The following is a 16,966-nucleotide window of genomic DNA, read 5'->3' as shown; positions in this document are numbered from 1 at the left end:
ATGTCATTGCTGTGGTGATCTCTCAAGGTATCACCATGGTTCTCTTTAAACCTATTTTTGTTGTTACTAATTTCGAATGACCTCATAGCCATTGTATAATCACATTTTGGCATTGCGGGATACTTCTAGGGGGGTTGAAGCACCTGAGGCATGGAGATATCCCACAAAGCATTTCTGTACTGATGAAACTGATGTGCACCACCTTCTTGTGGGAATCTAAAACACTGTGTAACAATTTTTTTTTTTTTTTGTTCCTGGGTAGTGGGTGTTATTTCCTAATTGCTTATGCCTCAAAAGTACAGAAAATGGCTATCATTCCCCACAAACTTTGCTTTTATGACTAGGACAATGATATTTCAAAATATCACTATTTCCAATGGGAAAATGGGCAAATGTGTGTCTTCTCGTTCACATAAAGTCAGAAAAAAACAACATATGAATCCAAATTAACATGTATTTATACTAAAGTAATACAAAGATGACTACAAAAGATTTAGAAGTGAGTAGTTTTTCGAGATTTACAATTTGTAATTGTAAATCTCGAAAAACTACTCACTTCTAAATCTTTTGTAGTCATCTTTGTATTACTTTAGTATAAATACATGTTAATTTGGATTCATATGTTGTTTTCTTCTGACTTTATGTGAACGAAAAGACACACATTTGCCCATTTTCCCATTGGAAATAGTGATATTTTGAAATATCACTGTCCTGGTCACAAAAGCAAAGTTTGTGGGGAATAATAGCCATTTTCTATACTTTTGAGGCATAAGCAATTAGGAAATAACACTTACTACCCAGGAACAAAAATTGTGTTACATAGTGAAATGGGTATCCCCCCTGTACTACATTTCTGCAATTGTGTAGGAGCATGGGAGAACTTAAGTACTGGCCAGACTATGTTATCTGTACATAGGAGATTGGATACTCTCGCTGCTCTGTATCCTTCAGGCACTGTTCATGGCTACCTTCCTTTTTATAGCTTTTGTGACAATTTTATTTTAGTAGAAAAATGGTGCAAACATTACACTTCAGCAGTTGCTTAGTAAACTCTTGCAATGTGTCAGTTTGGTAACTGACAAGTTACAAAATACAAAGTGCTTTCAAAAGACATGTGTCTGCTGATATGATATTGTATCTTTCCTATCAACTACTATGAGCTACAAGTCCTGCAATCCCCTAACCAGCATGGCACTTATCTGCATCCTCCTTCTGCGTGAGCAGAGATGTGTATAATGAAGCACGGCTTAGAACACAGGCACGGACAACAAAATGAACTACTGAGATGTAGCAAAACCATTTAAGACATCCATAGATGTTAAAGATGTTTTTCAGTTGATATCTTTTAAGATCATATTCAAAATATTTCGAACCCAATTTCACAGTTAAAACATCTCAGCCTTTTTTCTATGCTTAATAAGATCTTTTGCGTTTGAAGAGGGGCTAATGTTTTTTCTGCCTTTTAACAGCTCCACTACCATTTCAATTGTAAAGGAACAAATTGAGCGACTGCCTGCAGAACAACACAGAGGAGGGGGCCGGTCTACAGTGTTGCACCTGCAGAAATGCTTCAATGTTAGGAAAACCTAGAAGTTAGGTAAAGTGGAGGTGTAAGGTAAGGGTAAGGTGAACCAAACCAGACCAATTACCCTAAAAATGCTTCTACTGCATTATTTGAATAGGAATCTAGAATGCTGTTTGTCTGGGTGTTTAAATAATTATTTACAATGCTGCACACAGTACATGTGTGAATATGGATTCCTTGCCACTGGGCTCAAAGTAGTGCTTATAAACAATGTTGCATGTATTTCGCAGCTTTCTATGCATGTCACAAACTTTAGCAAAGAGGATGCTGTGTGAGGCTGTTGTCCTATTTGCGTCTCAGTTCCATCCCGGCTGTAAGACTGGGTACAAGCAGTTAGCTGTAAAAATAAATAAGTGCTATGCCTAGTTTCCATATGGCTAGGCTTCCTTCTATAGCAGTTACATTCCAGTATACATGGGCTCTTTCAGACAGTGAACTCTTGAGCGAAACAATTCCAGCCAAATTTTTAATAAGACAGATCCTTAGAGTAGCAACTACAGGAGAAATGCACATTGATTTTACTTTGAAGTCACCATCTTAGCTGGCGTCAACTATTTCTAACGGCTGTCTCTTGGCAATCACATGGATATTTTCAGTGTTGTCCTGGCATAACAAGGGAACTAAAACTGAAAGTTTGCAGGTCTGTGGCTTACAATATGGTACATAACACAGTACCCTATTTTCAAGGCAGTGGAAATTTTCAGAGAGGAATAAAATTATTTTAATGATATAAAACTAGCAAGGAACTACTTCTCCATCTTATGACTTCCTTGCTATAGTTATAGTTTTATTCCTCTTGGAAAATGCTTCAGAATAGGGTCTAGAGTGTACCGTTCCATTATGCTGGGAAGAACATTCCCTCCAATCAGGTAAACTGAGCCAGGTTAGAATCCAGTACTATAAGTGTTCACATATCTTCTGAGCTTGACAGTAGACTTCCTTTCTCTCCTCCAGTGTCATTTCTTCGACTCTCCCCTCCCTCACCTTCCCTCCTGCCTGTGAGTCCTCTTGCTCCTCCTCAGAGCTGGAAAGGCTGTGTTGGCTGCTCTGGGCGTAGAGGCGCCTCTTGTTTTTAGCCACAGCCAAGTCCAGAAGGTCGAAAGAGTCGCTGGAGAGCAGGCTGTCGTCGCTGATGACGCTGTGCGGTCGGCTGTGAGCCTGAGCTTCCTGCTGCTGCCTGCTACACCCGCTGGACAGGATCAAGTGTTCCAGGGACTCGGAGAGCTTGAGCACTGAGATGTCGTCGGGCAGATCTAGACTGGCAGAAAACTTGCCATTGTGTTTGAGGATCCCCTTTCTCCGCAGCACTACGTCTCCTGTTGGCTGGGAATCCTCCCCTGGCTGCTTCACTTCAGTCTTGCCTGAGCTGTCCAGGGAACCACTCCTCTCTGGAGACGAAGAATACCCTGACTCCCTTTGGTAGCGCTTCTTGAGGATCCCCTTCTTTGGCATTTTGGATGACACTGGTGTCTTACCATGATTAGGGAGAGCCTTTGGCCTGCCTGAGCTTGCAACTGGGACTTGCTTGTCCTGATTCTCTGGAGTGCATAGCTGAGAGATTGTGCAAGGAAGGAATGCAGAATCAAAACTGCTCCTCGTTTTCAGGATCCCTTTTGGCTTCTTGTCTGATGTTCTGCTGAAGATTCTTTGTTGAGATTGAGTTATGTCATTCTCCTTTTTGGACTTTTTCAAGCAAGTTGCCTGCTCACCCTTGGAGGTGTGAAGCAGAGGGAAGCTAAAATAAAGCTGAAGATCTGGTGTGCTACTGGGTTGTTGCACAATGGGTCGGTTCTGCCAATCGATGTAGCGTGCCAGTAATGGAGAGGGACAGTCACACACTGACTCATCGTAGCCCCAGTTTACCCACCAGTGGTTTGCGATATCTTCTATAGTCGCTCGATCCTCTGTGCTAACTGTTAGCATCCAGTCGATCAGCCCACAAACATCTGTTAATCACAGAAAACACAGTTTACCTACAGTGAATATGAATTAACACCATTTGCGTAAGATGTAAGGTACCTCTGTCCTGGGTTAAAGTTCCTTTTATGCACCACTATCCAAATAGCTACTTTATAAAATCATCATGCTTGCTTTACCATGCATATATGTGATTTTTCCATGCTTACATGTGCATTATTATAATTTCATTGTGCTATTACTCTGCTTTACTATACTTTGCTTTGAGCTTGCTCTGAAAGCAAAGCAAACCTGTCTGTTCCAATCAAGATGCTCATGCATGAAGAAAGAAGTAAAAAAGCTTTGAAATAAATAAAATTGTATCCTTAAATTACCAACTAAATTGTGTTTTAGACAAAGCTCTGCATAATATTTGTATTTAAAAGAACAGTCTCAAAAGTGATGGGCCATTCTGGAGAACAGACTTTGCAAATTTCCACCCCCAACTTCCTAAAGGAATTAGAAACGGCAATTGAGGAATGGTCACGTATCCCTCAAAAAAGATTTTAACACCACAGGCTTGTATCCTCCTGATTTCCCACGGTGCCCATAAACACTTGTCACAGTGTTAAGGCAGGTGTTTCACTGTTTTATCCAATCTATGTAGTTACATTTTAATTTAGAAATTTTGCTTTTCTCTAATCATTTTCTGTGCAATTTATAAGTTCACTAGTGTCGTGGATTGTTACCTGAAGGCTGGTGGGGTTTCCTATACTCGCCACGGCTGATCTGTTCCGTCAGGGTCTTGTAGTCAGCATTGTCAAAGGGCATGCTTCCATACACCAGGGCGTAAAGTAAGACACCTAGAGCCCAGCAGTCCACCTGCAAAAAACAATGCAAAATGTGTGCTGCAATAAAACACAGAGCACAGTACAGCTTAACTAAACAAACTTGTCCTTTGGATCTATTGCTTGTTTGTGATACATGCTCTAAGTTTAGCAGCACATTTCTTTCTTCTATTCCTTTCCTTCTCTGACTTTGTGCTTGAATCCTTTCCCCTGGGCATGTTATACTTTCAGAATAAGGGTTCCCAAACAGGTCCTCCATGCCAGGAATCCTGGAACCACTCAAGTCTCAAACTAAGATTCGACATTATCAGCGTTGCTAAGAATATATAAATAAAGGTCTCCTGGCTCCTATTCTAGAAAAATAACCACTAAGCTACTTTGCTAAATGTTCCAGTATTTCTCATTGTTGATCTCTAAGAGTCACTGAGATTTGAGTGCTTTCTTAGTCAACAAAAGTATTGTGTATCTGTACAGTGGAGCTAACATAAGGTCGGCTTGGATTTCTTTTACAGATTTCCATAATAACAAAGCTATGTATTTGTGAAACTCCGCTCCACTTTAAACCATGAAATCTATCCCTCTGATTAGTTCAAGTACCATTAGAAACTGATTCTGTGCCCTTCTAAGTGCAGCTGTCAAAAGCAATGATTGCTAATTATTTGTTGGTTGTCACATTAAATTTAAAGTTGAAACCTGTAGCATCAAAGAAGCGATCTAAGGGAGGGGTGTTTGTATGTGTTTGACTGGCATATTTGAATTCTTTTTAAAACATTTATTTTGTATCTACAAAAGAGAGAGAATACCATTGCAAATCCTCTGAAAGCATGTCGGCTAGATATGAAAGGCCCATTTCATAAAGAATAAATAAATGACTTATTCGTTTAAAGAGAAGGTTTCAGACTGATGCCCACTGGGTTTGTTAATTCTGCAGAAAGTGGAATGAAATCGCATTAGCTTGGAGGGTTACTGCACCCTGAAACAAACAGGACCCCCACTGCCATGACTCAGAAATAACAGCCGCTAATGCCTCCCACAGTGAGGGAGATTACAGGCTTTCTCTTGGCTCGATTCACTTCCACTTGAGCTCAGGTTACAATAGATTTAAATACAGATTTAAATACATTAGCCCATAGTTTTAAATTTTAAATGTAAAGTTTTAAACCACTTAGCTTTAAATTGCTGAAATTTGTACCTACCTGAGAAGAGGTTCGCTATTGTAAAGCATCACTTTAAAGTTTACCATGTTGTCTCCATCACATACTGTGTCTGATATGTTTTCCCATGCTTTACTACATGCTTGCTTCACCATACATATTTTTAGCAGGGTTACAGTTGTTGTTCCGGTAGATATCCTATTATGGTTACTGTACGATCCAAACACAATCTGATGCATTGTTATCAAGTCTGTTTATAACCAACTTTGGAAAGGCTTTTTCAACCCTAAAGATATTTTATATATGTATTATTCATCTTTGACATTGCTTTCACACATTAAAAACTGGTTAATGCAATCCTCCCTCGTTTTATTATAGGGGCAGATATAGTGAGGGGTCATTAAATACCCAATACACTATCACAACTACTTGTTAGCAATCAAAATATGCTGTTTTTCACAATTACAGCTGGTTACGGGAACCTTGCTGGCAGCAGAGTAAGAGAGATTGCAATGTATGTCTGTGTTGTGGCTGGATTTGTTTTAGTTGTAGAAAGGTTAAAACTGAAAAAAAGCATCAGGATATACAACAGTCCTTGCTTTCCATATGTTACAAGAAAGTAGAATGTTTTCATATTTTTATGACGGACATATATACAACATACAGAAAGTGCTCAAAACCACTTCAATATATTGAGAGGGTTTCAATCGTAGCTCTGCTTGTTGCATATTGCACAGTGAACAGTCTCCTTTTGTCGTCTCCTTTTGCTTTAATAGTCCAGATAGATCATTCCCCAGTGCTGTCTCTGGCCACTTTCAAAGTCATTATCTCAATGCACAGGCTCAGCAATATTTCTAAACATTATTACAGGCAAGACAGGGGGCCTCTTAACACAACAAGTTATTCTGTTTGGTTTTCTCCCTCATTCCTGAGTTTGCTGCGCATTCTTTGTTTATTTTTTCAGCCGCCATTATTCTTCTGCTGTTACTCTAAAATATGTGAAGCACTTTGCAAAGTGATGTATCAAGATACACTTCTAGACATATTTAAATAAATAAATAACTATTACACTATAACTAAGTTGTACTATAATAGTAATAATCACATTGCCTCATTTAAATAATATTCAAGTCGTGACTTCCATTATTACCTTGCAACATGCCACAGCAATACCGATTAAATGTTAAATACTGGAAGTGTGTGGACAGGGCATGAAATAAGGATAAGCTGGTGGATTGAGGGTATCCTTACTTTTTGAATAGACAGCCAGTGAGAGATCTGTCATCTCTCGAGACTCACCTCAGGCCCCCGGTAAGGCAGTCCATTGACGATCTCCGGTGAGGCGTAGAGGGGACTCCCACAGTAAGTCTGCAGGACCTGCTCCTTCTTGAAATGGTTTGACAGGCCAAAGTCTGCCAGCTGAAAAGAAAGCAAGGGGTTACATGCTTTCCACCAATCTCACTTAAAGAGGCATGTATCAGATTGTTTATATAGCTATATTGTAAAAACTAAATTACAAATTGTACAATAAAACAAGGAAGGAGAAAGAAAATGTCAGCTTTTGCCACCTGGTGTCATTTGCAATACATGCAGACCCTTTACAAGCATACTTACAAAATGTACTACTGAATTAGTAGTGCAACCGACTTTTATAGCACATAGTAAAATGAAGCAGTGACTAGCAGTAACCTGCAGGTCTGTAGTTCGTTACTTCTTAGAAACCAGTACTGGTATAGTACTACTTGGATATTAATTGCCACGAGTTTACAACTTGCTAATAAATCATTTACTACTTGGTTACAGACTGCAGACACCCCAAAGCAGTAAATGCAGAAGTGCTTAGAAAACTACACTATTCTACATGCTGTTCTGTTGGTGAGTTTGGGAATACTGTGTATTCACTGGTGGAATTCTCTTATGTGGGTTAGGTTGCACATAAAGCATTAAGTCTTTGTTCAGTTGGATTCACAATCAAGCTGCACTACGTCACTTGAGACGGATACATAGAGTAACATTTCATTCATATTCAACCGGCAGGAGAGAAATGGCTGCATCCAGAGACCTTGTTCTTGCACTGCAAAGATATGAGCAACTGATAGGCAAATCATGCTGTACTGTACACAGCTAAATAACATGCTGATTAGGAACTTCCTTATTTTCTTGGCTTTTTAAATCATGTGTTTGATAATGTCTGGTGCTCTGTGTGTGACCATACTGTTTTATAGCACTTTGCTCTTTGTGCACAGCATGAAATCCTTTAAAACTATTTATTAATGTTCTAAAATGTAATTCCTGTATATGTTACTCGCTTATTCCATACATCTGAAACCACACACTTCACAATCCGTTTCAATTCAAACAGCTGAATACAAAGAAAATAGTGGCAATGCTAGCTTTTTTTATTAGTATGCACTTTAAACACACAAAAACATTTTTGATACGTTTGTAGTTTTGCTGGTTGTAAAATGCTGCTTTGCTACTTCGATAAATCGACTCCCAAATGAACGTTACTAGTCGACTATTCGGTGCTAGCTCTAATCTCACTCTATATATATACTGCTTAAATACCCTCTTATAAAAATAAGAATTATAAATCAGGGAACGAGAGGCTATTCGTTTGGAGCCCAATGATGTTGTTTATCGGTTGTTTATCTGCTCTGCACTGAACACTCTTTGTAACAGACTTTGCAGATTTGCAGACATGCCGTTGTGTTGTACTGTACACGAGAAACTAGATTGCTTAGTTTAAATTCACGTAGAAACTTTAATTGGTGCAAAACTATCTTTAAGTGCATACAAAATCAAACAACTAGCCATAACTTTTACATCCAGTCCAGAGGAAAGCGTTCCTTTGTTTCTTTTGCTCCACGAAGCTGGAACAACCTTCCTGCTGAAATAAGGGCAGATGTTACGCTCCCTGTTTTTAAGGATCTGTTATTGCAGCACTTAAAAAAAAAAAAAGAAAAAAAAAAAAAACAGTAATTGTTTTTAACTTCAGCTCATGGCGTATGATTTTAGCATGTTTCATGTAAAGTCATGTGAATTTTAACCTGCCTGTAGTCCTCTGCGACACCCTTGAAATGAGATGTGCCATCTTAACAGTCTATCCTGGACTGCACATTGTAAATAAATAGATACATCAATATTGTAAGAACCCATCTTTAAAAACTGCAGCAACTTTTATCTAGTCAACTAATTTTGGCATCCAAGAATCAGCTGTCGAATTAAACTCCAGGCAGTAAACTGAGGCACACACTCCGAGGCACGACAACACAGGACATGGTGGGCGGAAGAGATAACATTAGCAAAAGTGAGAAGAGTGGTTATGGTATAAACTAATTTCTAACAACCCAAACACTTACCCACATTATACCCCTAGGGAACTCAGCTCCTGTTAACTATGAAAAGACCTTAGGATTATCATCACCACTATCAAATACTTCCTGAGTTGTACAAATTACACACACACACACACACTCACTCGCACACAGAAGAGCTGCAATATGTCTAATAATACCTTGAGGAATTTTAATGGCAAGTGTTTTTATTATCCCGGGATTACAGCTTGTTTTACATGGGAAGAAGCTTGTTTGATCTTTAATATAGATGTAGGTAAGAATACTGAATCCTTAACATTCTTTGCATTTTTCCAAGGGTGTACAAAACCTGATACACCTTCCATAAAAGGAAACGAGGCAATGGCCCAGAGGCACTTTTTTAAAGATCAGACGTTATATTTTTAGAACTACTTGTGCTATTTTTTGCAGACAATTTGTCTAGAATCTGAATGAATTTCTGAAGCGTGCCGTTCCGCCCTGCGTCCAGAATGCAAGGGCTGCAATCATGGGCAGGAGCAGTGGAAACTCGACTACAGATGTTTTCAGAACAAACTCTTTTTGCCTCTGCTGTGGTTAGAGAAGTGACCCTATTTAACTGAGCATGTATTATTATTATACAGCTGTGCTTATTCTCAAATGGGGCCTTGACTCAGTGCCATTTGTAAGTAGGACATTCCAATCCAAAATCAGGATATCTTACATGCTTAATTTCAAAAGGACTACAAATTCCAAATCCAATATTTGGACCAGATTCCTAAGGTCAAGATGCGATTCTAGACTTCACAAAATATGAACTAGAAAACAGTAGTCTGCTACCAGAAAAAAAGTGAATCCCATATATTTAGACTAGTTATACAATGTTTGTGCAGGCTATGATTTTGCAATGTACGAATTTTGCGATATGAATATTACTATGGTAATTCTTTTACCTTAACGTTGTAGTCTTGATCGAGAAGAATGTTCTCCAGTTTCAGATCCCTGTGAACGACTCCATTCTGTGGAGATAAAATGACACAATTTCACCAACGAGCTGATAGGGATGGCACTTTAACTTTACCTGGACAGGTCAAGGACCGGGTCGCTAAAGAATCTTAAATTAGGCTGGTAGAGAACGTGCTTTAAGTACATAAGAACATAAGAAAATAAACACAATTTTCTGTCCATCTAAGCTTCTCCGGTTCCCAGTAGCTGATTGACAGTGGTGTCATGAATATTACCCTGTTCTTTTTTTTTTTGTGTCCAATAATTTTACCCCCATTCTTTATCCATACTAATGTTCCCTCTCCACATCAATTCCCCCAAACATCTCAGAAGAACTGAAGGTCAGAGGGTATCCAGGGGCTTGACAGCAGACTAGAGGACAAAGGCCAGCACTGCACGTGTCCTCTCAAGCTCACCTGTCACCATTTGCCAATCCCTGCCAGCCCACTGTAACGCCAGCCAAGATCAGCAGCTTGCATCTGCAAAGACATGACCGAGCACTCCCTGTCTGTCCCTGCACAACACATGGTTGTGCCTTTACCAGGAGAGCGTTAGGGTGCCTAGCAGGAAGATAAAGCTCAAGGAGACTGGTTTGGATATGACATTATGAACTGGACAGAATATATAACATATAACTTCGGTGCCAGGTAGTGATCAAGCCAAGGGATCCACTGAGGCCTACACAATTTAGTGGCATATTTACAGCTGTTTTGTTGCCTGCTTAGTAAAGAAGTCTGGACATTGTTTAAAGGTGTGTAGTTTCCCACAGATTTTTGAAAATGTTAATTTTTTTCCCTGAATTGAGACTCATTGGGAATTGCCTCATTACAAAGCTGGGATTGGTTTCTTCAGTGCTGTCTCTGGGACTATTTGTACTATGTGCAGCTGCATGGTTGAGAATGATCTTATGTGATTGCATGCCCAAACTCAAAGTGATGTTATTTATTTGTATTTCAAAATGACTGACCCAGGGTTAATCTAACAAAACATATTGGTGCCCTGGAGAGCTCTGAATTATCGAGAAAAAACAGAAACAAAAAGTTTGGACTTGAAACAAAAGAAAATATATAAGATTGTTTATTAAATTCAAAATCTCTTTAATCCATGCATTTAAAGTATACTTAATAAATAGCCTTTTTAAAATAAATTTTGTGTCCTGTTAGCTGTTTTCTTTGTGTATTATATATTTTATAATGCATTTTTTTTTTTTTTTAAACGTGACTACATTCACAGCTGGCTGATGTTATTGACTTCTAATACTAAGGTAAGATGTTTAGAGCACTGCATGGGCTAGGTTTGAATGACTAAATGCATATAAACCATTTTAGTTTTAGTTCTGTTATTTCAGTAAGCCTGTTGGCTTTGTCATTGACATCGATATACAGTGCTGTATTTTTTGCTTCGAATTGTATTTGGTTAATATAATTTTTTTTTGGATGAACACTATTGTTTGTGCCACTTAAAAATATATTGTACTAGTGTGACATACATACCAACGGACAGACAAATAGACAAAGTAGTAAGACCTATCCCCCAGATTCTAATACACTGTAACTTGTGCTAAAGAATGTCTTTACAAGTTTCATCACATTCGAACAAGCAGTTCAAGTGTGTCAATTTAAATGAGCAGAAAAAGCTAAATGTATGATATTTATATAATATATAAAAACAAACATAGTATTTAGAGGACAAGTGAAATAAGAAACATGTTTCCAGTGCAGTACGTAAGTTCAGGGGTAAATGAGATCTGCAGCGCTGTGATGGAGAAGCTTTCTGACACTAAATCTTGGATTAATTAAATTAATTTGACAGTTTCTCATGGATGAGCCGCTTAATTGAAAGAATCCCTTTCACTGACTACGACGATGGCCCCAGATTGCAAGCTCACCTCTGAACTGAACAGTGAGCAATGAGGCCCCATCTGTGGCTGCTAGACCGATAATGTTATAATGTTAGCTATCGCCTTCCCAGCTGCACTAGTCTGCTGAAACCACTCAAATCCATCATGCAGGAATGAAGCACTGAAGTCTTGGTCAAGTGCATGGCCATGCCCATAGAAACATTTAAGTACATTTGGTAAAGCAGGTGATACTACCAACAACAGATGGGACAAGAAGAAAATACAGGAAGAGTAATATTATTTGAATGTTAATGTCACTTATAACTGGCTTGCAATATGTATTTTACGAGACTGTAACTTTGTTGAAATATTTATAACAATTAAAAAACGATTAGTAATAGTTAAACCTTTCTAGGCTGCACACATCCTCTAACCTTGGAGAAAGTACGTAGTGTAATACACAAAGAGCGAGTTAAAGTGGTATAAGTCAGAAGATGTTTTTTGTATCCAGAAATGGACCACTTGTCAGTGTCTTTGCTATCTGCTCTTCGGCTTATTTGAAATTGTTTGTGGTGTATGATTTACTGGACTGTGTGTGTTTCTATGTATTTGTACATTTGTGATTGGTTTTAGTAGATTAGTCTAATGGACTACAGTACCAGTTTATCCCTTTGTTTATATCTCCATTCACAGGCACACTATGTTTCCACAGACATGAATCTAATGAACTGGTGTTTAGAGAGGCAGTGGCTCACCTTGTGACAGTAATGCACTGCTGAAGTGAGCTGTCTGAAGAAGCGGCGTGCCTCTGGCTCTGGGATCCAGTGTCGGTCATTAACGTAATCATACAGCTCCCCCCTGCTGGCATTCTCCATAACAATGAGGATTTTATCTTTGCTTTCAAAGACTGCCGGGAAGAAGAAAAAGGAAAGAAAATCCAAATATTTTGATTAGTTTAGCTGTTTAAATTAAACAAGTTCTGGTCACGTCAGTCTAGCCCTAGAACAGTAAGAAGTTTCTGCACAGACAGCTGGCAATGACTGATTGGGCAGGATTGAATAATGAACTTCTCATACCTCTCTGGGATTTGCAATGCTTTCCTATGCTTTCACTATGCTTTATTCCACTTTTCTATGCTTTTTCTATGATAAACAGCCAAGAGCTCATTAATGCTTCTGCACGGTGTAATATGCTACCCTTGTTTTACAAGTGTGGGTACATGGCTGACCCTTGCAACTAAGATGAGGTAATGCCACGTGAAAGGCTTTTGAACTGATCTTGAGCAAAGTTGTTTTCTTGGTGAGTGTAAGACTGCTGGTTTGTGTCTGGCTACGTATCATATTACCAATATATTACAATTCTGGAAGGCTCTACAACCAATCAATGGAAATAATACCTAACTCCCTACACTATTTACTACATCTTGTAACCTCTAAGTGATTCTTTAATGGCTTGGCCCAATAGCTCATTTGTGCAGATAACACTGATGTCAGTCAATGGTAGCACGTACTGTATGAAGGCCATACCGTCCGCCTTCAACAGAACATTGTTTGGGAGAATACACTGTCCTGTCTGCTCCTGTCTGAGCGAAGGAAGGACTGCTGTGCTGTGAGTTTCTGTCTCGTGCTATTTTTCCAATGCAGCAGTTGCATGTTTGGTACTGTAATGCTGAAGGGTGCTGAGATCTGTGTGTGAGTCTATCTCTATATCCTGTGCCAGCAGGTCAAATATTGTAATAACCTGATCATTCTTCTCCTGCCCTGGAGTGGTGTTTGTGGATGCTGTGGTGTTAGAATTGTCTGCTTTTCAGAAATTAAAGAGGCTGACTTATAAACAGTATCAACACACTGAAGATTATTTCTAAAGACATGGGTCTGTATTGCAATTACCATCATTAAATGCATTGGCATCTTATTTGCCTAACATCACTGATGTTTATCAATAACTGTAAGCAAGCTCTCCAGTAACACTAAATTGAGTTAAGGTATATGGTCCTTTCTGAAAGCAAACATGTTTGCCCATGCAGCTAAACTGTAAAATACAGTTTTGTACATAGTACAAATTCAGTTTGTATTTAGTTAACCATTATCGCCTTCGTCTCTGGACGCCTAACTGTCTCCGTGGTCCACTTTTTAGTTGGTAACTACCGCTGTGTCACACATTAATGCTTAAGTAAAAATCAATGCCTGTGTTAATGAGACACAGGCACTGCGTGAATTGAATGAAACAGATTCTGTGTAAAAGCCCCTCCCTCAGCCCTCACTTACCTTCATTAATGCGGATGATGTTGGGGTGCCTGAGTGATGACATGATTTCAATCTCCCTCTGAATGTGAACCCTGTCAAGCTCATCAGTGATCCGGTCCTTTCGAATGGATTTAATGGCAACCTGGAAATGAAAATCAAGGTCAATGACATGAGCTGTACTGTACAGATTGGTACGGAGCCTGAAGATCATAGGCATATATCTGACATAGAAGATATGTATTGAATTTTCAAACTGGCATAAGAATAATGTATTTTAGGACTTATCTAGACCGAAAGAACAAAAAACATCTGCCTTATAGTGACACACTTCCAAAGCAATGGTACAGGTATTACAGAGTTATATATTGTATTCTGTTCTCTTTTTCAGTCATCTCAATAGAGCTCTCAGAGATACACCAGAGTGTAACCATTAACCAGTCCTAAGGAAACACTGCACAGAGGGCGTCAGAAACACATTAACAAGACAAAACACAGACGTATAAAAATGTGACACTTCTTAAATCCACTTGTTTTTCTCTGAGGTCATGTTAATGGTTTACACTCTGCTGTAAATTGAAACAAACAAAGAATACATGTAGTATCATTCCTATACCATGTTGAGCCTTCGGTTCATAAATGTCCACAAGGTGTCTTACCACAGTACCAATTCCCAACTATTACTTCAGTCATTATAAAGTACATAGAAAAGACAAATACAACTGCACTTCTACACTCTTTATAAGAGCAGATATACAAGCTCTTGGAATTGTTACCATTAAGTCCCACATACCTACTGCCATTCAGTCAATTCCAATTATTTAAAATAACGATTGACTAAATAAGCACAGCCAGAACACACTCTGCCTGTTTGTAACACCTTGTAAGTCACTGTCGTTAACCCCGTTAGACACCAAACCATTGTTCTTGGAACCCTTGGACTTGTAACTTTACATTATCTGGACTTGTAACTTGACAGTATCCACCGAAATGCACTGGAAGCACACTTCAGTCTTCAATGTAAAGGCTTCACAGTCTATTTAGTTACAGTTGCGTTTTTATATAGTTTACAGGGTAAACAAAATGGACAGGAATCTGTAGCTGGTGGTTTTTGTTAAATTTTAAAGCCCAATTATTTTACCCCTAATTTTCTCACCAATTCAGAATGTTCAAATCCGCACACTCACAGCAGCAATTACCCACAACAGTTCAGGAGACCTGAAGGTCAGTAGGTTTACACGACCAAGCCAAAGCCCTCTTTATACCCAGGAACTTGAGAGCGGATGTCTGCGAGCTCCCAGCTTCTGGAGGGTAGAGGTAGCCCTGCAGGTGTCTGCTTAGTAGGGTAAGGTAGATAAGGAGAAACAGTCCATATCTGTTTTGCCTTCTTGACCCGCAGGAGTTCCACAGCTAATGCGACGCTCGCTCTCTCGAATCCGCAGTGAGGACCGGTGACTTGGCACACCCAGGAGGTAAATCTGACTATACGACTCCACATCATGCTTGTACCAGGCATTTAGGGACCATTAGCTGATATATTGTTTGTTATATCTACATTAGATATAACAAACCTGGCAGTAACTCTTATAGTGTGTGTTTAAAGGACTTTAATATTTTGTGCAGTCAAGCTTTCACCATTCAGAAGTGAACCAAGACCCCTTATCTCTCTATCAGGTACTGCATGTGAGTGTAAAAGTGTGTATACAACTTCTGCAAGCTCCTGTTAAAAGCTATCATGGGTACTTCAACAAAGCACAGAGTAGGCTAGACAGGTCTCGTCACTCCAACATCAAGAAATGCCAAAAGTGATTTTCTACTCAGAAATGTTCATGCCAGCTGTTAAAGCTGGAAGAGCATTGTGAACAAGTTTAAAAATCCCTCAGCAGCTACTGTAGAGAATGAATGACAGGGAAGAAAAATGTAACACTCCACCTGTCTCACGAGACAGAGCCCTCCATTCACCCCACGTGGGGTGAACACACTTGAACCATTGTTCTCCCCACGTGGCACTGCTGCATTGGCTTGACAGCTGATATGGGTCCAGTAATGACCACAAAACAGCTTCCCAAGACACAAAAACAAGGGAAAGTTGTCTGAAGTGCCTGGTACCCGATATTGTAATGCAGGCCAGTGCCAGGCGTTAAACTGCAGGGATGTGCCAACTGTCTACGGTGTTCTTCATTTCTTCATTTCACAGCCCTCTGTTGTCAGGACAGTGAGTTCCAAAGAAAAAGAAAATGAACCAGAAGGTTGTTTTTCCCATGCCGATGATACTGTACGTGTTTGCCATATATTTTATATTCTAGTGCTGGGATGAACAGGAATATCAATGATCAAAACCTGCTGCAAAATGTTAATGAATATTCAAATATCCATTAACTTTGAATTAGCTACAGAAGTATAATCTGTACCATATTACACTGAAAACTAATTCCTGGAGTACAAAATCAAAGTGGTGCACGATCAGATGACTTGCTAAAGAAAGGAAATCAACATGCTTCTGTACAGTAGAAGGTGTAGTTACTTATTTCACACATCACTTATGCATTGGTTATTTATACGTTCTGTGGAATGGCCACGAACACGAACATGGTTATTTTTCCAACCGAACACAAGCAGTGCTTGTTTGAATGTTCAACTATTTGCACCAGCACTTTTATATTGTTTCTTACTATAATTGTCCATCACTTAATTATGGTCACACACAAAGTTTGCTACACACACTTTGCTCTGCTTTTACCATTGTATTTTGTTGTAATCTTTCAGAAGGATTTAAACTTCAGAATACAAACACTTCAATAGGGCTGTGAACAGATTCCATAGATATTATTTAAAATGTCCTATTACTTCCCTGTATATATTTATTAAACTATTCCTTTAACTTGCATTTTTCTAAACTGTGCACCTGCTCTTCCTGTGTGAAAACCTTTCCATTCACAAAGCACCTACAACCTCGGTTTTAATGCTTATGCACAAGACAAGATTAATTTGCACAGAAGCTTAGCATGCACCACCCAACCATGTCATACAGAGGTGCAAGATGATAGCAGGAGAATCAAATATAAAACAGGCTATTGCAAG

The 16,966-nt window shown here is 39.1% G+C and overlaps 1 protein-coding gene across 1 annotated transcript in view; it reads right to left on the bottom strand.

Annotated features, from left to right (window-relative positions):
• Positions 1–761: 761 nt before the first annotated feature.
• LOC121328821 (NUAK family SNF1-like kinase 1) overlaps positions 762–16,966 on the bottom strand; it is a 29,275-nt gene continuing 13,070 nt past the window's right edge. Inside the window, exons 2-7 of the mRNA XM_041273901.1 lie at positions 13,910–14,030; positions 12,398–12,549; positions 9,751–9,816; positions 6,783–6,902; positions 4,231–4,363; positions 762–3,531 (exon numbers count right to left, since the gene is read on the bottom strand). Of these exons, the coding sequence (XP_041129835.1) occupies positions 2,483–3,531; positions 4,231–4,363; positions 6,783–6,902; positions 9,751–9,816; positions 12,398–12,549; positions 13,910–14,030 (1,641 nt within the window). The 3' untranslated portion in view covers positions 762–2,482. The remainder of the gene's footprint in view (positions 3,532–4,230; positions 4,364–6,782; positions 6,903–9,750; positions 9,817–12,397; positions 12,550–13,909; positions 14,031–16,966) is intronic.

The sequence above is a fragment of the Polyodon spathula genome, chromosome 16, assembly GCF_017654505.1.
Source record: "Polyodon spathula isolate WHYD16114869_AA chromosome 16, ASM1765450v1, whole genome shotgun sequence".
Lineage (NCBI taxonomy): Eukaryota > Metazoa > Chordata > Actinopteri > Acipenseriformes > Polyodontidae > Polyodon > Polyodon spathula.
The sequence above is the reverse complement of the archived record's forward strand: the minus strand, read 5'-3'. Positions and strand labels throughout refer to the sequence as shown.